We start from the raw sequence: 21,884 nt of genomic DNA on the forward strand, positions 1-21,884 counted from the left end.
CCTGTGGTATAGCTAGTTATCTTTTGATACTTGCAGCAAATACGGGTGAATCTCAGAAACTATGAATAGTGGAAGAAGCAGTACAGAAAGGATTCATACTGCATGATTCCATTTATATGAAATCGTAGAACAAGCAAACTATTCTATGTAGGGAAAAGAACCAGAGCAGAGCAGTGGCTACTTCTTGGCGTGTTGTCTGGGAAAGAACATGAGAAAACTTTTTGGGGTGATGATAATGTTCTGTAGTTTGATAGGGTTACATAGGTGTGTGCATGTGTCCAAACTCAGCGAATGTATTGTATATTTTATTGTATGTAAATCTTATATCAAAAGAAAAACAGTAAATATTGAACTTTGTTAATGATATGCAAGCTGAAGATCATTTCCTGATATTTGTTATTTACTTTGAAATATATATATATATTTTGGAAATATATTTTTAAAAATTGGGCTAGTGGATAAGAGGAACAGATACATAAGTAAGCGTAGTAAAACATTAATGATCATGGTGATGGTTACACAACAATGAATGTACTTAACGTCACTGAACTATATACTTGAAAATGGTTTAGATGGTAAATTTTATGTTATGTATATTTACCACAGTAAAAAAATTAAATAAGACATTGCTAGTATTGAATAAAAATCTAGGTAGTGATTATATGGGTGTTCACTCTAAACGATTTCTAATGTGCTATATGTTGGGAGGAAGTTAAATCTTGGGGGGAATAAGGCAGAGTGGAGAAATGCTGTCCCAGTTACCAACCAGGTTCCCGTTTTTTCCGTGAGGGAAACAGTAGAGCTCCCAGGAAAATAGAATGAGATCTCAGAAGTCAAGGGTATATATATTACCTAATACTTCATTTTTAAAATTTCTTTTGCTTATTACTGGTAAAGATTTTAGAGACTATGAGCTGTTTTTTAGAAGAAAACAATTTTATCACTTATTACGATAGTCTGAAACCATGTCACTTATCTGCCTTACTTAACAAACTGTCAAAGAAGCATACAAGTCCAAGTGTATTGTAACCATAGGAGAAGTGTCATGTTACCAATAACAAGACTAGCATCGGAAGATTGAATTAGAAATAAATGTGTGCAAAGGGCATAAAATCACTTTTTTAAGTTTGGGCTTTCACAGTTATTAGCAATTAACGTGTTTTGTTTAATTTTAGATTGGAGCTGGTTATCTTCTGCAGACTTAAGTGTAGACTTTCTTAGTTGGAGAATTAAATAGTTGTGAAACGTGCAAATGACCTAGAAAAAAAAAAAAAGGATAGAAAACTAAAGCCAGAGTTTTGTGCCTTTATCCTTTCCGTCATGATTCAGCACTGCATTTATTATCTTTATATATTCTTTAGATAACTTAGTTCAAAAGTTCACATATTCAGATCCACCTAGTTATTCTTTTGGGCAAGGGTAGTCAAGGCCATTTTGTCTTCTGTGCTTTTAAAATCTGAAATTGAAAGCAAGTGGGGTTGTTAGATTATTTTAATGAATGAAAAACTTTTTTCTTGACCGTCTTTGAGAAGAATGCTAGCTTGAAAGGGGTTCCTACAAATTTCTTTGGCCTGCTGCCAGGTGCATCCATGGCCAAAAGCATGTATGTTTGTCTTTGTCGGTGACGGTTTTGTATTTTTTCAGTGATTCTTCTGTGCCATTTTGAGTGGAGTGTCTTTGGTAAGCATAAATCTGTAGTAGAGCAGACTATTAACCCATTTCAGCAGCCACAGAATTTGCATCTGAGTTTATAAACACATTATCCACAATGTCTTTTGCAACTCAAAAAGTGGCTTCACTTATTATGAACTATTAATGCAAAAGTAACCAAAGAAAAGAACTAATCAATGTGAAAATGTCTGCATACTTTTCTTTACATGAGTAAAGAACTGCCCATTTCCATTGGGCAGTTCATATAAAAGACTGAACTGCCCATTTCCATTTCCCCTTTTATTACTGAACAGTTTCCCTTTTGTGGTCATAAATCCTTTTTTTTTTTCTTTTAGCTCTTTCAGTTACATTTAAATCTTAGAGATGTATATTTACAAATTTTGTAAAATTAGTGCACAGAAGATAGAACATGTTGTATGGATCCTTAGTTGGTGATTTATTCTTGAAAATGAAAAAGATGGTAGACTACTAAAGGTTAACCTTGAAATTTCTTGCACATTTATTCCTTTTCAGCATAAGCATTTGAGCAGCCTTTCTTTTCTTCGAGGTGTATACTTGGGAGAGTGAAGTTTGAGAATGGCTTTGGGAATGGTTGAAGTTGTCATGAAACCAAGAGATTTCCCCAGATTTAGGAATGAAAATCAATGGTGCTGCTGTTCTTTGAATTGGCAGGAACCAATTTTTTTCCCTCTGCCTTGAGATTACCTTTGGATGTGTTAGTGCCCTCTTTTGGTGTAAGAACAGTACTGCATCCTTAAATAATAACGGGCAAGAGATAGACATCCTTAAAAGTTTTTAAAATAAAAAGTATGCTCACATTATAGAAGATTTGGAAAATAAAAGGAAGGAAGGAATCAGTCATCATTCTACCAGCAATATAAACACTCTTGGTGAATACATACATTCATTGTCAGATGCTTCATCTGCCATTAGCAAAATAATTAAGGTAACTGAGAAATTATTGACTTTACTTACATAAATTTATACAGAGAAGCTGTATTATATATTGAAATGGATTCTAAGAAATACTTAGTAGAGCACAAGACTTTAAACATGTTGAAACATAATTAGAAACAAGGGTCTTTCAAATGAAAATAAATTTTAGGTCATGTGATAACAATGGTCAAGTTATAACCGAAAAGTAAGGAAAACACTGACTTTGCACTTCTGAGAACTTTTGGCTTTCGTTTTTTTTTTCTAGTACCCATTGAACTAGCTTGGGTCAGTACTCAGGACTGTGGAAGAGGCTAGCCAAAGCTACTTCTGTCTCTGTCAGGTGGTGTACTAGAGTGACAGTTTCTTAGCCCAATGGTTCTCAATTAAGATCTTCTTTTCCTGTGGGTAGATTCAAGGAGGTAGACTTTGTCAGGCCACGGTGTTTGAATGTGGAGGGTCAGGGAGGAGGAGTGGTGAGCCCTGTTTCCGTAACTCTGTCTTGGGTTACTGCATGGAGGGTAGAATAAATGGGGTTTGAGGTGTTATGAGGTGCTTCTAAGTGATCTCTTCTGTGTCCACCTCTATGTCAAAATCTCCTGAATCTATGCTAGTCCAGCCTGCCCTGTAGGCCCACCTGTCGTGTTGCATTTACCTCCTGGCCCTCTGCCTCCCTCTAACCTTTTACAGGCCATTCTCTTTATTTTATCATAGTGCTGACAGTGCAACTTCTTTTTCATTGGATATTTTATGTGGAAGCTTGGTATGTAAAATAGATCAAAGGAGCTGATTTGGTTGAAAGGGTCCCTAGTAATCCCCCAATCGTAATTTCTTTTTTTTTTTTTTTGCGGTACGCAGGCCTCTCCCGCCACGGAGCACAGTCTCCGGACGCGCAGGCCCAGCGGCCATGGCTCATGGGCCCAGCCGCTCCGCGGCATGTGGGATCCTCCCGGACTGGGGCACGAACCCGCGTCCCCCGCATCAGCAGGCGGACCCCCAACCACTGCGCCACCAGGGAAGGCCCCCAATCTTAATTTCTTAGTATCATAGCAACAAAGAGGAAAGGAAAACAACTTTAATTCTCTGTAGCAGATTTTAACTTTAGTTCTTCAATTTTCCATTTTAATTGTAGCAGGAATTAGCAGTCAAATGAATAATAATAGCTGACGTTTGTATTACTACCTAATCAATAGTGTTCTGAGTGCTTCTACAGATTAACCCATTTAATGCAGGCAACGTCCCTAAAATCCAGATACTGTATGATTCCATTTTGCAAATGAGGAACCCAAGGCACAGAGAGGTTAAGTGTCTTGCTCAGAATCACACAGCTAGTAAATAGAAGAGGATGCAAACCCAGGCAGTCTGGAGCAGAGTTTGTTCTTTGCTGTACTGATTCTGAAGCTGGGGATAAAGCAAAAACAAAAAACAAAAAAACTTTATTGAGGTATAATTGCTATGTATACACCCATGAAACTATCACCACAATCAAGATGATGAACATCTCCATCACACAAAAATTTCATTGCTCCCTTTTTTTTTTTTTTTTGCGGTACGCGGGCCTCTCACTGTTGTGGCCTCTCCCGTCGCGGAGCACAGGCTCCAGACGCGCAGGCTCAGCGGCCATGGCTCACGGGCCCAGCCGCTCCGCGGCATGTGGGATCTTCCCGGACGGGGGCATGAACCCGTGTCCCCTGCATCGGCAGGCGGACTCTCAATCACTGCGCCACCAGGGAAGCCCTCATTGCTCCCTTTTTAAATCTCTCCCTCCTGTCAGACAACCACGGATCTGCCTGCTGTCACTAGATTGGTTTGCATTTTCTAGAATTTTATGTATATGGAATCATAAAATATGTGTACTATTTTTTTTATCTGGCTTCTTTAACTCAACCTAATTTTTTTGAGATTCATCCATGTTGATGAGTGCATTACTGAGTAGTTTTCCATTGTATGGATATACCATTTGTTGACAGACATTTGGGTTATTTTCAATTTTTGCTGAATTTTTGATTTTCAGTTTTGCTTATTTATTTTACAAATAAAGCTGCTATGAACATTCATGTCTTTATATGGACACAACGTATTCTTTTCTCGGGTAAATACAAGTGAAATGGCTGGATCATAGGATAGTTGTAGTTAACTTTGTAAGAAACCGCCAAATTCTTTTTCCCAAAGTGGTTTGCATTAGTTTATATTCCAGCCAGCCGTGTACAAGAGTTGCGGTTCTTCCATGTACTCACCAGCATTTGGTATGGTCAGTCTTTTTATGTTTTTGTTTTGTTTTGTTTTGTTTTTGTTTTTTGTTCTTTTGCGGTACACGGGCCTCTCACTGTCGTGGCCTCTCCCGTTGCGGGGCACAGGTTCCGGACGCGCAGGCTCAGCGACCATGGCTCACGGGCCCAGCCGCTCCGTGGCATGTGGGATCTTCCCGGACCGGGGCACGAACCCATGTCCCCTGCATCGGCAGGCGGACTCTCAACCACTGCGCCACCAGGGAAGTCCTGGTATGGTCAGTCTTTTAACACTAGACATTGTGCCAGGTACATAGTAGGCTCTCATTGTGGTTTTAATGTGCATTTCCTTAATGACTAATGGTGGTAAGCATCTATTCATGTGTTTACTTGCTATCCATATATCTTCTTTGATGAAAAGTCTGTTCAAATTTGGACTAGTTTTTATTGTGTTTGTTTTTGAGAACGGGTGTGTGTGTGTGTGTGTGTGTGTTTATACACATTCTGGATACAAGTTGTTTATCAGATACATTCTTTGCAAATACTTTCTCCAGTCTGTGGCTTATCTTTTTATTCTTTTAACAATGTCCTTCAAAAAGAGCGGAAGTTTTTAATTTTGATGAAATACAGTTTTTCAGTTTTTTCTGTTATGTATCAAATGTTTATTGTTGTATAGAAGAAATTTTTCCCAATTCCAAGGTCACAGAGATTTTTGTTTGTTTTCTTCTAGTAGTTATATAGTACTGGGTTTACATTTAAGTCTGTGATTCTTGTGTGTTAATTTTTACATGTCATGTGAGGTGTTGATAAAAGTTTGGGGATTTTTGCACATGTATATTCTGTTGTTCTGGCACCATTTGTCGAAGACTCTCATTTCTCCCCTGAATTGACTTTGCCACTTTGTCAAAAAATAGTTTGTCCGTATATGTGTGGGCCTGTCTGTGGACTTTGTATACAGTGTCATTGCTCTGTTGCTGTCTTTAAGCCAATACTGCACCATCTTGATAATGGTGGCTTTATGTTACCCTTGAAATCAGACAGTGTTAAGTCCTTCGACTTTGTTCTTCTTCACAGTTGTTTTGGCTCTTCTAGGTCCTTCGCATTTCCATAGGAATTTTAAAATCAGTTTGTCTATTTCTATTTTAAAAAGCCTACTGGAATTACTTAGAATTACAGATAAGTTGACACCTTAGCAATTTTGAGTCTTTTAACCCCTGAAAACGATACAGCTTTCCATTAATTTAGGTCTTCATCTGTTTCTCTTAGCAGTATTTTATAGATTTCAGTGTACAGGTCTTATACATCTTTTGTTAGATTTATGCCTAAGTATTTCATATTTTCATGCTATTGTAAATGGTGTTTTTAGCTCAGTTTCTTATTGGTTAATACTAATATATGGAAATATAGTTAATTTTGTGTCCTGCAACCTTGCTAAAACTTACTACCTTTTTTGTAGATTCTGTCAGATTTTCTACATAGGCAATCAGGCCATCTGTGAATAATGACAGTTTTACTTCTTCCTTTCCAGTTTGATGCCTTTTAATTTATTGTTCTTGATTTACTGCACTGGCTAAAACCTCTAATACAGTGTTCAATAGAAGTAGTAAGAGAGAATATCCTTGCCTTCTTTCATTAAATATGATGTTAGCTCTACGTTTCTTGTAGATTATCAAGTTGAAGAGATTCCCTGCTGTCACCTAGTCTGCTGAGAGGTTTTATCAAAAGGGATATTGGATTTTGTTTTTCTGTGTGTTTTGAGACGATCATATGGTTCTTCTTTAGTTTGTTGATATGATGAATTATATTGACTGATTTATGAATGCTAAACCAGTCTTGCATTTTTGCAGAAAGACACTTGGTCATGACATACTCTTTTTACGTATTGTTGGGTTGCATTTGCTGAATTTTTGTTAAGAATTTTTACATCTATGTCCATGAGCAATATTGGTCTATAGCTTTCTTTTCCTGTAATGTCTTTGTCTAGTTTTGGAATCAGGGTAATGCTGGCCTTATAAAATGTGTTGGTAAACATTACCTTCTCTTCATTATCATGGAAGAATTGTGTAGAATTGCTATTATTTCTTGTTCGGTGTTTGGCAGAATTCCCCTGGAGTTTTCTGAATGGGAAGTATTTTATCTATAAGTTTTGTTTCTGTAATAGATATGGGACTATTCAGTTTATCTATTTCTTGAGTGAGCTTTGATAGTCTGTGTCCTCTTCATGTAACATGTCTGGTTTATTGGCATAACATTGATCATAATATTTCCTTATCCTTTTAATGTCTTTAGAATCTGTAGTGATGTCACCTCTCTGATTCCTGATATTGGCAATTTGTGTATTCTCGCACTTTTTTTTGACCAGCCTAGCTAGAGTTTTATCTATTTTATTGATATTCTCAAAGAACCAACTTTGGTTTCATTGTTTTCTCTGTTGTTTTTCTGTTATCTGTTCATTGAGATCTGCTCTGGTTTTTACTCTTTCCTTCCTTCTGTTTACTTGGCGTTCAAGTTGTTCTTTCTCTAGTTTTTTAAGGTTGAAACTGAGATTACTGATTTCTCATCTTTTCTAATATAGGCACTTGGCTGGATCTCACTGGTTTTGATTTTCATTCAGTTCAGAATACTCAGTAAGTTCCCTGTTGATTTTTTTCTTTGGTCTGTGAGTTGTTTAGTAGCGTATTTAGTTTATACAAAGTTTAATATTGGTTTTCCCAGTATCTTTCTGTTATTGTTTCTAATGTAATTACGTTATAGTCAGAAAACATGAAAGTGTCTTGGATCCTTTTCAAGACCCAGAATTTAGTGTATGTTGGTAAATGTTCCACATGTATTTGAAAAGAATGTATATTCTGCTGTTATTGTGTGGAGTGTTCTTTCAAATGTCAAGAAGGTCAAATTGGTTAATAGCATTCAAGTCTTAGATTCTTATTGATTTTCTGTCTACTTATTCTGCCAGTTATTGAGAGAGGTGTTGAAATCCCTGACTATAATTGCAGGTTTGTCTGTTTGTTTTTTGTTTTTGTTTTTTTGCGGTACGTGGGCCTCTCACTGTTGTGGCCTCTCCCGTTGCGGAGCACAGGCTCCGGACGCGCAGGCTCGGTGGCCATGGCTCACGGGCCCAGCCGCTCCGCGGCATGTGGGATCTTCCTGGACCGGGGCATGAACCCGTGTCCCCTGCATCAGCAGGCGGACTCCCAACCACTGCGCCACCAGGGAAGCCCTGTCTTTGTTTTTTTAACACCTTTAGTGAGATATAATTCACATACTATACAATTCATCCATTAAAGTGTACAGCTAAATGGTTTTCTGCCATCACCACTATCCAATTTTAGAACATTTAGTCCCCCCACAAAAAAGTGATTGCTAATACCTGTTAGCAATCACTCCCCATTTCCCACCACCACCACCACAACCCTAAACAACCACTCATCTACTTTCTCTCTACAGATTTGCATATTCTAGATGTTTTCTATAAAAGGAATCATACAATGTGTGGTCTTTTGTAATCAGTGTCTCACACTTGGCCTGATGTTTTCACGTTTTGTCTGTGTTGTAACATGTAGCATGAGAACTTTATTCCTTTTTGTTGACAAGTAATTATTGCATTGAACGGATATACTACATTTTATTTGTCCATTCATCAGTTAACGGGTGTTTAGATTGTTCCCACTTTTTCCCTGTTGTGAATAACGCTTCTGTGAACATTGGCGTACACAGATTTTTGTGTTGTATGTTTTTATTTCTCTTGGCCATTTGCTTAAGAGTGGAACTCCTGGGTCATATAATAACTCTATGTTTAACTTTTGAGGAACTGCTAAATTGTTTTCCAAAGCGGCTGCACCATTTTTCATTCCCACTAGGAATGCATGAGGTTTCTAATTTCTCCACATCCTTGCCAATATTTGTTATTGTACTTTTTATTATAGCCATTCTAGTGGGTTCACCGTGGTTTTGATTTGCATCTCCCTAATGACTAATGATGTTAAGCCTCTTTTTATGTGCTTACTGGCCATTTGTATATCTTTGGAATGTCTATTTGGGTCCTTTCTCTCTTTTTTTTTTTTAACATCTTTACTGGAGTCTAATTGCTTTACATTGTTGCGTTGGTTTCTGCTGTATAACAAAGTGCATCAGCTATATGTATACTTACATCCCCGTATCCCCTCCCTCTTGTGTCTTCTCATTTTTATTATGTTTATTTTTTTCATTTAGGCTGTTCTTTTTATTATTGAGTTATAATTCTTTATTCTTATATATATATTGGACACAAATACCTTATCAGATAAGTAATTTGCAAATATATTCTCTCATTCTATGAGGTTTCTTGTCATTTTCTTGGTACTACTTATAGCACAAAAGTTTTTAATTTTGATATAATCCAATTTATCTATTTTTTCTTTTGTCATTTGTGCTTTTGGTATCATATCTGAGGAACCATTGCCTAATCCAAGATCAGAAAGATGTGCTCCTGTGTTTTCTTCTAAGAGTTTTAAGACACTTTCTCAATTTTCTGAAACAACCATTTCATATCTTTTTCTCTCTCCATAAACCATCTTCACCCCCCTGCCCTCTTCCAGCTGATGACCTCAGCTCCCTTTTGTTGAGAAAATAAAAACATTCAGACAGGAGTCCCTCCTCTTCCATTCTTCAGATCCGTGAATGGGCCTGTGTCTGTGTCTCTGCATCCTCTTCACTACGTTACTCTAACCAGGATCAGTCCCTTCACCTGGCCTCTGGATCTCCATCCCTCCTTTCTCCTGGACTTCACTGCTTCTGCTCCCTATCTTCAGTCTCCCTTGCTTGTGACTGCATAGAAGCGTGCTCTCGTGTTTCCTGTATGTTAAACCATCCCTTGGCTCTGAATGTCTCTACTCCCCTTCACAGCCAGGCTTCTTAGGCATCTTCTCTCACACTGCCTCCATGTCTCACCACTGATTCCTCTTCAGCCCCCGCCAGCTGTTCACTGAACAGCTTTGATCAGATCTCCAACTGTCTCCATATTACTAAGTCCAGGATCGCTTTTTTCCTTATACAACCTCAGCAGAATTGGTATTCAGCCTCAGCAGAATTGGCCCGTTTCCACATCCTTCTCCACAAAGCACTCCTTTCTCAGCTTCTGTGATGCCATACGTACTCTCCTAGTTACCCCCTGCTTCCTTGGTTATTTCCCCTGTTTCCTTTCTCTAGTTCCTCTACTTTTACTCAGCTACTAAATATCGGAGTACCTCAGAACTAAGACTGGGCCTTCTTCCCTATCAGTACCACGTAACCTCGTCCATTTCTGTGACTTCCTTTTTTTTCTGCGTAGTTGGCGGTCCATGACTCTTAATGTTATTTGTGTGCTGATGATTTCCGAATGTGTGTCTCCGGCTCAGACGTGTCCTGTTTGCTTCCCACTGGTAGATCTGCCCCTTCTTTATGGACGTCTCTAGACATCCATCCCCAAACTAACATGGCCTATACTCCGCTCTTTCTCATCTCCGTAAATGACACCACATCCATCCGTTTGCTCAGGCCCCAAAACTAGGTCTCATCCATATTTCTTTCCCCCATCACCTCCCATATCCAGTTCATCACCAAGTTCTGTCTGTTCTGCCTCCAAAGTATAGCCTGTCCACTCTGCTCCATCCTAACCTAATCTAAATGACAATCATTTCTTATTTGAAGCCTGGTGTTAGCCTCCTAGGGAGTCTCTCTGCCTGTACTCTTGCCCCATCCCAATCCATTTTCTATACAACAGTAAAAGTGTTCCTCTTTTTAAAATATATCATGTTGGGACTTCCCTGGTGGCGCAGTGGTTAAGAATCCGCCTGCCGATGCAGGGGACACGGGTTCAAGCCCTGGTCTGGGAAGATCCCACATGCCGTGGAGCAGCTAAGCCCCTGCGCCACAACTACTGAGCCTGTGCTCTAGAGCCCTCGAGCCACAACTGCTGAGCCCGCACGCCTAGAGCCCGAGCCCGTGCTCCACAAAAAGAGAAGCCACCGCAATGAGAAGCCCACGCACCGCAAGGAAGAGTAGCTCCCACTTGCCTCAACTAGAGAAAGTCCGTGCACAGCAACGAAGACCCAATGCAGCCAAAAATAAATTAATTAAATTAAAAAAAATATATATATATAATGTTATTCCCCTGCTTGGCATTCTTTAGTGACTTCCCATTTCACGTGAGGTAAAGTCCAAGCTCCTTACTTTGCTCTGTGAAAATACTCCATGATCTAGTCCCTGCCAGTCTCTCCAGCCTTATTTCACACCGCTCTCCCCTTCACTCACTACATACCATCTACACTGGCCTTCTGTCCTCCCCTAAGGAATGCCAAAGCCCACCACCACCATCCCCAAGAGCCTGTGCACGTGAATCTTCTAGCCTAGAATACCCTTCCCCTGGCTTTTTTGCATGGCCTGCTTCTTATCCTTCATGTCTCACCTTTAGTGTCAACTCCTCAGAGAGGCTTTTCCTGACCACTCTACCTCTCATCATAGCACAATGGGTTTATATTCTTACAGGCCTCGGTTACAAGTGACATGTATCTTGTTTGTTATTCATTGCTTCTCTTCCCCACTGGAATGTGAGTAAGGACCTTGTTTGCTTTGTTTACTGTTGTGTTGTATTCCCAGTTCCTAGCACTTGCCTGGCACGTGGTAGCCACTAAATTAAAGCTTACTGAAAGAGAGAAGGATGGGAAACGAAGGAAAGAAAACACGTTAAAAATAAGGAATTTGCTGTTTTAAAAAGTCTTACACTGACGTAGTAAGAGCAGTTGAATAAAAGTAGAAGAGAAGGGCTTCCCTGGTGGCGCAGTGGTCGAGAGTCCGCCTGCCGATGCAGGGGACACGGGTTCGTGTCCCGGTCCGGGAAGATCCCACATGCCGCGGAGCGGCTGGGCCCGTGAGCCATGGCCGCTGAGCCTGCGCGTCCGGAGCCTGTTGCTCCGCAACGGGAGAGGCCACAGCAGTGAGAGGCCCGCGTACCGCAAAAAAAAAAAAAAAAAAAAAGTAGAAGAGAAAAAGAATATTTCATGGAATCGAACCATTGCAGCCTCTTGCTGGTTTCCTGGTTATGAAATAAACACTAAACCTAAGTCTAGTGGCTTCACATTTTAAACTTTCGGCATCTGTCTCCTTTCTTGCTTTTCCTACGTGTGTTTCATCCTCCTAACTCTCCCTCAATGTTTGCAGACTATGCCTGTTTCCTTTGTTTGATATTGTGTTCTCAGAATCCTTGGTCCACTGTACTTGCTAGGAGTTAGGTGCAGAAACTTGACTAGTTTGAGAGGGGTTATCAGAAAACAAATGAAAGTTGTGATTATGCCATCTCTTGGTCATTAGCTTAGTTTAGCTCATGTTTAAGGATTCAGCAACAGCTATGAAGAGCCTGCTGTGGATAAATAAAGTGACAAGTGCTCTGACGAAAAACAAGGCAGAATGAGATAGATGAGTGATAGAGAATGAGGAGGAGAGGATGTGAGATAGGGTGGGCAGCCTCTGAGGCGGTATCCCATGCACCAGGACCTGAATGGGGTGAAGGAGCAAATTGTGGGAAGTTGTGGTCAAAGAGCATCCCAGAGGTTTGTTGTATTGAACCATCTTTTCCCAGCTTTCCCTCTCTTATCCCCCTTCTAATCGGATGTTCCTGCTTCTAGCCCACACCACAATTCTACCGTTGTTTTTAAGGCCGAGCCCAGGGCCTTCCATACTGTTATGCAGCTTGTGTACTGCACACCTATAGGGGGCACCAGTCACATGTGTTACCATTGTAGGTTTGACTATTTCGTCACGGTTTTCCAGCAGATGGCAGTAAAGTTCACGAGGAAGGGTGGCTTCTTCTAATTTGCACAAAGGTAGATTTGCATTTAGGCTAACGTTTTTATGCCTTTTTCCTTCTCTAATACATTAAGGTCTTTTTCTTTCTAGGCCCAGCCTTATCCTCTAAGCTTTTCTCTTTCTGTCCTTCTTTCAAATATTTCAAACTTAAAGAATTGTAAGCACAGTAAGAAAAACTCCCATATAACCTTTGCTCTAGTTCACCAGTTGTTAACATTTGACCACTTTTGCTTTCACTCCCTCCCTCTCTCTATAGAACATGTTTTTTCCTGAACCATTTAAGAACTGCTTGCAAATGTCCTTCCCCTTTATCCCTAAATATTTTGGAGTATGTTTCCTTCAAACAGAAACTGTTTGGAATTGTTTTGTGTAGCCACAGTATATTTATTGAATTTAGGAAATTCAACATTGATACAGTACTTTTATCAATTATATAGTGTACATTCAATTTTTTTCACTTGTCCCAGCAATGTTCTTTATAGCTGTTTTTACCCCCTTATCCAGTCTATGATCACAGTTTGCATTTATGTGTTGTCAAGTCTCTTTACTCTCCTTTTTTTTTTAAAGTTAGAGCTTTGTTTTTTTTTGTTTTTTTTTTTTGCGGTACGCGGGCCTCTCACTGCTGTGGCCTCTCCCGTTGCGGAGCACAGGCTCCGGACACGCAGGCTCAGCGGCCATGGCTGACAGGCCTAGCCGCTCCGCGGCATGTGGGATCTTCCTGGACCGGGGCACGAACCTGTGTCCCCTGCATCGGCAGGCGGACTCTCAACCACTGCGCCACCAGGGAAGCCCTCTTTACTCTCCTTTAATCTGAAAAAGTTCTTCAGCTTTTTCTTGTCTTTCATACCACTGATATTTTTGAAGCATACTGGTCAATTGTTCTGTAGACTTTTCTCAAACTGGTTTTATCTGGTGCTTTCTCATTAGATTCAGGTAATATGGTTTGGCAAGAATACCATTGAAGTGATGTGCCGTTCTCAGTGCATTACATCAAGAGGCACATGGTATCTGTTTGTTCCACTAATAAGCATTCTGTGTTGAAACTGTTCTTGTAGCCATATGAACTGTGACATACATATATGGATTATAGTTAAAATTTGAGTGTTTACCATGTGCTGTGTACAGTGCTAATAAGCATTCTGCATACATTAGCTTTATATGTTCCTTAAAACAACTCTAAGAAATAGATGTCACTTTCTTCATTTTATAAATGAGAAAACAAAGGTTTAGAAGGGTTAATTAAGGTAACATGGCTAAAAATTACCAGAACTCAAACTCCTGTCTCTCCAATTCCAAAGTCCTTACTCTTCTTTAAAAGCAAAGAGTAGCACAGAAGAAACTTGCATAGGGCTATTAGTGTTGAAGTTAGACTTCACGGATTGAAATTCAAATGTTGTGTCATTGCTAGATTGGAGGTAATTGCTAGCCCTCACACTCGGAGTTTTTGAGGTGTCTTTAAGGAGAAGAACTTAGATTTTTCCAGTTTGGATTTCCCAACCATAAGACCCACTTGCCTGAGACAGTCTTGGTTTATACCTGTTTCCTAAGTTATTAACAGTGTCCCCATTCATTTTCAAAAGTATCATCGTTTAGTAATTGTATGATCCCCTACCCAAAATCCTTCCTTGAGTTCTCTTCAGATCAACATAGAGACTGGTGTTTCATTGTAACCAACGCTAACGGAACTTGGTATGTTTTTACAAGCATGGTTTGCTTAATTTAGTCAACAGCAAGATTTTCCCACAGTTGCTCTACTGAAACATTTAAAGTAAATGATGTTTTACCCCATCGTACTTCAGTAGCCACGACTAAAAAGTCAGTTTCTAAGTTTCTGTAAACCTGTCCAGAAACCAAAGGTACCTTTGGCAGTGTGAATCATCATCCCTGATGTAATTTGATTTTCATTTATCATTGTCTTCAGGCGGGGGTGCACCTGTAATGGAATGCGAGGGTAATGCTTCTCCAGTGTGCAGGACACAGCCAGGGAGAACAGTCCTAGCCTTGTGGCTCATGGGGTTCATATAACTTACGATCCGTTTTCCTTTGGCAGTGCACGACTTAATTTTCTGGCGAGATGTGAAGAAGACTGGGTTTGTCTTTGGCACCACACTGATCGTGCTGCTCTCCCTGGCAGCTTTCAGTGTCATCAGTGTGGTTTCTTACCTCATCCTGGCTCTTCTGTCTGTCACCATCAGCTTCAGGGTCTACAAGTCTGTCATCCAAGCTGTACAGAAGTCAGAAGAAGGCCATCCATTCAAGTGAGTTGAAGTATCACAAGTAACACTCTACAATTTAGGGAAGGGATTCACTGAGGCTGGGCAGATCTAAATGAGACCTGATTAAAAATCAAGAATTATAGGGCCTACTGCAGCCGATCGGTGGCATGAAGCATCAGCTTGAGACCACCTTGTGAAGTGAACAGGTTGGGAGCCAGGAACTTTTCCACAAACTAGAGGCTCACCACAAAGGACTGTCTGAATTCCTGAGCAGGGTCGGTAGGGAAAGCAGAGCATCTAGGACAGCACTCAGATGGGGTCCCAAGTACATGTTTAAGCCGCCACGTAGTTAACTCTTAAAACAGCCTTGAAATCTTGGTGTTGAGGCTGCATTCTTGGCGATACCAGAACTCAGTGTGTTTACTCTTGGTTTTATTACTGATTTCCTTCCTGTCTCTCCTTTAGTTTCCTTAATACCAGGGGCAGGTCTTGATTAAGTCGAGAGGTCATGCATTTCTAGAATCCAGTTGCTAACTTTTCCTACTGTGCTATGACTTTAACAAATGTTTTCCTCACGCTTTTCCTCTTGAAAGTCTTAGACCATAAAAACTTTAACATCAGCAAATGACAGGGTTTTTTTATTTGTTTGTTAGTTTTTAATTTACTTTCAAAATGACAGTTTTTTAAAACCTCTTCTCATGGAAAAAGAAACACTTCTGTGATCTCTCAGAACTCTGACAGAACAGGTGTCTGGCTGCCGCGCTGGTCCTTGTATTTTCTCCTGGTGAGAATAGAAGCGATAATTTAAACTATATATGACATTTAAAAAGTTATTTGCAAATTAGTTTTAACAAACCAACAGTTGTTCGTTGGCGGAGTGGGTAAATTTTACTGTTTTGCCACAAGTTCCAGTGTGCTAGCAGGGCTTTTTTCCCTTTTGCGTGACACTGTTGTGGATTTATAAAATGTGTTTTGCTAAGTTGTATTAATTACAGCATCTAATTTTTATAACTTTTGTATTTGGTAAATATTTTCTTAAAAAATAGGAAAGAAAAACATGTCTGTTACTCTTCTGTTTTTCCCACAAGACTATAGGCTCTTTAAGGCAAAAGCAGTTTTATCTTTCCTGATATCTCTACACCTAGCAGAGGGTCTGGTACTCAGTAGGCGCTCAGCACGTACTGAGCGAATGAACAGATTATGAGCAGATGGCTGTATCTCAATTCTGTAATGCGTCTGGGGACAGAACCCAGGTCTTTTTGTTTTTTTAACAAATATTTTATAATGCCTCCTTTATCATTTTGAAATGAAATTCATAGATAATATACCATATAATACAATGTTATATAATATTACCATTGTATGGTATATTATATAACATATATAACATTTTAAAAATTGATCATTATTATGAAGAGTGATAAATAGAAAGCCATTGACAATAAAATAATATGTATTCCAGTCAATATTTAATTGCTTGGACATAACTACACCAAAAAAAAAACCCATAATAAAGACTTGCACATACATGTATAATCTCCCTTATAGGTGTGATTTTCTAAAATGATGGGAAAAAATCTTGGTAAGGTTTTAGCGTAAACAAAACACAGTTTTAGACAATTCAGGATATGTTAAAACTGTGGGAAAAAATACTTTGCTTTTATATGTTCTGGGCTCTTGATAAGTATAAATAGGTTCACCTTCATGAATATCCTGTGAGGCAGTAAAAGTTATGCAGGACATAGGGCAGTTCTTCTTTGTGCATGACACTCCCACACTGCAGGCATCTGGCAGCTTTGTCTCTGCCCACTAAATGACAGTGGTGCCCCCACCCCACCCCATGGCAGCAGAAAATGCCTTTGCAGATTTGCTAAAACACACCATTTGGGGCATTTCACACTCTAAAGAACTCCTGTGCTAACAGAAAGAGATCTTCTCTTGCCATGTCAAATGTGTGACTGTTGTTTCTTCTTCTGGAAGAGCCTACCTGGATGTAGACATCACTCTGTCCTCAGAAGCTTTCCATAATTACGTGAACGCTGCCATGGTGCACATCAACAGGGCCCTGAAACTCATTATTCGTCTCTTTCTGGTGGAGGATCTGGTTGACTCCTTGAAGGTTAGTTGCCTCTACAGCTTTTGGTGGTGAGGCTGAGGAAAATCAGGGACTAGGTTATAATTCAGAGGAAAAGCAGTTAATAGGGTTTTGTCAGACAAAAGCAAATGTATGCTTTTCTCAATCAACCTGTAAAAATGGGGACAGGAGTTAGTAAAGGAGGTACCTCTGCGCCTGGAGAACTAACATCAGAACAAGGCTAATGTATTGATAATTGACAGAAATGCAGTTACAGTCTGTTTGGGGGCCTGAGAGAACTATAGAATTCTCTTATGCACCCTCAAATGTATAGTACAAATGAGGTAACCTTCATTTTGAAATTATTTATGGCATACATCACTAAATTTATGCAGACTCAGTTAGCTAGAGAAGAATGGCATCAATTAACCTGAACTTTGCGTTACGATTATTCCTGCTTAACCCTCTGATGTTGGCCTTCACAGCTGGCTGTCTTCATGTGGCTGATGACCTACGTTGGTGCCGTTTTCAATGGGATCACCCTTCTGATTCTTGGTAAGATGGCAAGGAAAATGTCTCCAGGCTCTATGAAGTAATTGGTAAGAGTAAGAGCAAAGAGATTGTCAGCATTGCTCCAGTCCTTCCACATTGGCCCAGCCTTTAACGTCCATAGAGACCTTGACCTCAGAGGAATCTGTGTTTATGGCCACAGGTTTATTAAATGGTCCTACCTAAAAAGAAATATCCAGACAGCTAGAAATAAAGGAGAGTTGTCTAGATTTGGTTTAAATATGGGGATCTTATTTGTAGAAATCATTTTCATAATTTGGAAATTATTTGTAGTACAAAGAAGGAAGCCTGTGTACCTGTATCTAACTGTCCTTAATTGAGAGCTCTGGCCAGGATTTCTCATATTGAAGAAGATCAGTGTTTCCCTATATTTTATGAGGAAAAATGTTCCTGTTACCTATGTCTTGAGACTTTGTGACCATCTCACATTTACACTTGCCATGTCTCATGATTCTGTCTTATAGCTGAACTGCTCATTTTCAGTGTTCCAGTTGTCTATGAGAAGTACAAGGTAAGCATTTGTCTGTTTCTAATCAGATATGCCAGTTGATGTATGAGTAATTTTAGTTCATTTTTTAGGCATTGAAAGTTCAGAGCAATCCTTTTCTAACCATTTTTACAGTCTAATTTTATAGGTCAGGTGCCTGTAAGAAACTGGTAATAGTGGTTTCCTTTAAGGAGAGAAGCTGAATGTCTAGGAGAGAGAAGGGTAGGAAGGGAACTTATACCTTGCTGTGTGCCTTTTGAGGGTTTTTTTTGTTGTTGTTGTTGTTTTTATTTGGTTGCGCTGGGTCTTAGTTGCAGCAGGCGGCCTCCTTAGTTGTGGCATGTGAACTCTTAGTTACGGCATGCATGTGGGATCTAGTTCCCGGACCCAGGGATTGAACCCAGGCCCTCTGCATTGGGAGCGCAGAGTCTTATCCACTGCGCCACCAGGGAAGTCCCCACCTTTTGAGTTTTTATCACATGGATCTGTTCCAAAAAAATAAGCTGAAAAAATGCTTAAGTAGAAGCTGGTGTCTAAAAAGAAACTTAAACTGTTAAGGCTATTGTGGGAATCCATCAGTATGAACAGATGTTTGCATTGTAGAGTGATGTATACAGAGTATACTAGATGCTATGAGGTTATTCTTGATAGATTAAGTCATGCATCAGCAGACTTTTATTCATGGCTTTTTTTTTTTTTAATTTATTTACTTTTTAATTTATTTTTGGCTGCGTTGGGTCTTTGTTGCTGCGCCCGGGCTTTCTCTAGTTGCGGCAAGTGGGGGCTACTCTTAGTTGCAGTGGAAGTCTTCTCATCGTGGTGGCTTCTCTTGTTGTGGAGCATGGGCTCTAGGCACACAAGCTTCAGTAGTTGAGGCACACGGGCTCAGTAGTTGTGGCTCGCAGGCTCAGTAGCTGTGGCGCACGGGCTTAGTTGCTCTGCAGCATGTGGGACCTTCCCAGACCAGGGCTCGAACCCGTGTCCCCTGCATTGGCAGGTGGATTCTTAACCACTGCGCCACCAGGGAAGCCCTATTCATGGCTTTTTGATATTAAATGAATTAGTCTCACCCAGGAGTAAAAACACATTTCTGATTACAGAATATAGATTAGACACACAGTTTCTAGTATTCAGAAAATGCTATATACTCCAGTGTCTCTGAAGGAAATACCTAGCAAGTACTTTTTAAAACTGAGCACTATTTTCATTTTCCAGAATATTCCATAGTGTTTTTAAAAAATGGTTAAAGTAGACAAAGACAAATTACCTTCAGGAAAATTGTTAATCTGTGTGTTGCCACAACTGAGTTGCTTTTCTTCGTTAAAGATCCAGATCGATCACTATGTTGGCATCGTCCGCGATCAGACCAAGTCAATTGTTGAAAAGTGAGTATGCTTAGGTCCCACATTTCATCGTGACATGTGCTTCTTTTCCCCCAGTTATTTTTAGTCTCCTGTGTAAAATGCTAATGCCAAAGAAAGTAATTTTTACCCTGGGGAAAAAGAAAACCTTGGTTAATAGTTTGATTTTACTAAAAAGTATTTCATCTGCTTCTTTGTAAAGCATGCCTTGTATCTTAGACTAAAAAGGATCAATGGAGTTAGGACCACTCTGCCTTGTTGAACCGGTTTTTAAATGTTCGTGGTTGTCTACTCACCTTCATTTATTTTCACAAATATCAGTTTTATTTTATTTTGTTTATTTTTTGGCCATGCCACGCGGCATGTGGCAAATTAGGTAATTAGTTCCCCGACCAGGGATCGAACCCACACCCGCGGCAGTGGAAGCGTGGAGTCTTAGCCACTGGACCAAGAGGGAAGTCCCCAGTTTTCACAAATATCAATTTTAAGCCAAACTCTTCCCTCCCTTTTCAGAAATAAAAATTTTAGTAAATCAATGTATTAAAGTTCAAAGCTACCTCTTTTTTCTGAGACTATCAAATCCTTCTGTTTTAACCACTTTAATATTTAAATCAAGTATAAAATGTTGGTAGACATTTTCATGACTCCTTATATCACAGAACTGTTTTTCTTTTTTATTTTCAATTATTTGTAACAAACACTATGGAACCCAGCACTTTGAATTAAAATGTTAATATTTTTCCATATTTTCCATGTTTTCTTCAGATTTTTTTTTTTTTTTTTTTTCCTGTACGCGGGCCTCGCACCGTTGTGGCCTCTCCCGTTGCGGAGCACAGGCTCCGGATGCGCAGGCCCAGCGGCCATGGCTCACGGGCCCAGCCGCTCCGCGGCATGTGGGATCTTCCCGGACCGGGGCACGAACCCGTGTCCCCTCCATCGGCAGGCGGACGCTCAACCGCTATGCCACCAGGGAAGCCCAGATATTCTTTAAGAGACAAAACATCACAAGCATTTAAATCCTCTTTGTGCCCACTCCCACCTTTCACACCCCAAATTTTAGTGCTTTTTCCAGCTTTGATAAGAGGAAATCTTGACTATATCCAGACAGCTCTGGCTTGATGCCAGGATCTTTACCTGCTCTTTTGCTTTCTTAGGTAGACGTTGGAGGTCAAGCCAGACAAGGGCAGTTAGGACAAATTTGTATATGGTTGCTGTTTACTCCTCATTGTAAAAGATGATCATAACTTAGCTTTAAACCTGAAGTCTTGATTAGCCGTGTGAGCTGATTTGGCCCACTCGGTGGGATGTATCGTTTGTGGGGAGTAGCTTTGACATTAGCTGAGGGATGTGAATGTCCCTTGGTACCCTTAGTGATGGGTAACCTCAGTGCACAAAATAAAGGACAGCTTTAGTGTCCTGTGAGGGGCGGGGAACTATTGCCAGCCCCTGTAGTTTTTTTATGTGTGACCTTGACCCTTGACTCCTGGTTCCTTCTGTGACACTAATGGGTAACCTGGCATTCCAAGAGAAAGGGGCTCTTGCACTGCCATCACGTAGAGCACAGTCAGCAGGCATTATGCCTAGATACATCTCATTCTTCTCTGGAACCCGCAGTGAAGGAGCCAGGAGGTTCAGGCAGTGAAAGAGGACAGGCAGCAGGCACAGCAGCAGGGAGGGGGACGGATCCTGGTATACTCCTCAGCTCATCCCAGGCCAGACTCGGCCCCTGCCACTTTTCATCCAGAGGAAGCCCTGTGGAAATGGGAGTGTTTTTCACATGGCTCTGGTAAATCCAGGAGTGTCTTCTAGCATCAGTGTTAAAATAAAAACCTAGAACTAATGTGTATATTTTCACCCTTTTTTTTTTCCTTTTCCTCAATAGGATTCAAGCAAAACTCCCTGGAATTGCAAAGAAAAAGGCAGAATAAGTACATGGAAACCAGAAATGCAACAGTTACTAAAACACCATTTAATAGTTATAATGTTGTTACTTGTACTATGAAGGAACCGTGCTCAGTGTCAGCTTGAGCCTGCATTCCAAGCTTTTTTTTTTTTAATTTGGTGTTTTCTCCCCTCCTTTCCCTTTACCCTCAGTATCAAGCACAAGAATTGTTGGACTTAAGAAAGAACTGATATCTTAGAACCCAAAAGAATAAAGAAAGAATCAAATTAATAGGATAATGATGGTGGAGCTTTACCTGTAGCTAGAAAGGAGGGGAAAGATTGGAGGTAAAGGAGAAAATGGAAAATAAAACACATCTCTTGGGTTCTTCTATTCAAATTTCAAGGACTAGTCAGTCTTACATAGCTTTCCATCATAGTTTTGCCCTTATTTTTAAGTTAAGAAATAATGATTAACTTATAAAGAAATTATCTGGGGACAAGAATGGGATTCTTTCCCTCTTTGTTGTTGTTGTTGTTGTTTTGTTTTGTTTTTTGCAGCCCTGTGATCCCATCTTCCTGCCCCACAATGTGAGCAGCTACCCCTAATCTTCTTCTTCTTCATTTAACGATATAACTTTC

At 40.0% G+C, this 21,884-nt stretch overlaps 1 protein-coding gene across 4 annotated transcripts in view; it reads left to right on the forward strand.

Annotated features, from left to right (window-relative positions):
* The window catches only part of RTN3 (reticulon 3), a 60,255-nt gene extending 38,721 nt beyond the window's left edge, over positions 1 to 21,534 (forward strand). For 3 of the 4 annotated variants that reach the window (XM_082659079.1, XM_082659081.1, XM_082659080.1), the window contains 6 exons: positions 14,704 to 14,911; positions 16,850 to 16,988; positions 17,429 to 17,498; positions 17,978 to 18,024; positions 19,327 to 19,385; positions 21,244 to 21,534. In XM_082659079.1, the coding sequence (XP_082515205.1) occupies positions 14,704 to 14,911; positions 16,850 to 16,988; positions 17,429 to 17,498; positions 17,978 to 18,024; positions 19,327 to 19,385; positions 21,244 to 21,289 (569 nt within the window). In that variant the 3' untranslated portion in view covers positions 21,290 to 21,534. The remainder of the gene's footprint in view (positions 1 to 14,703; positions 14,912 to 16,849; positions 16,989 to 17,428; positions 17,499 to 17,977; positions 18,025 to 19,326; positions 19,386 to 21,243) is intronic. The other variant, XM_082659082.1, reaches the window with a different exon arrangement.
* The last annotated feature ends 350 nt before the right edge of the window (positions 21,535 to 21,884 follow it).

The sequence above is a fragment of the Grampus griseus genome, assembly GCF_964374135.1.
Source record: "Grampus griseus genome assembly, chromosome: 8".
Taxonomy (NCBI): Eukaryota; Metazoa; Chordata; class Mammalia; order Artiodactyla; family Delphinidae; genus Grampus; species Grampus griseus.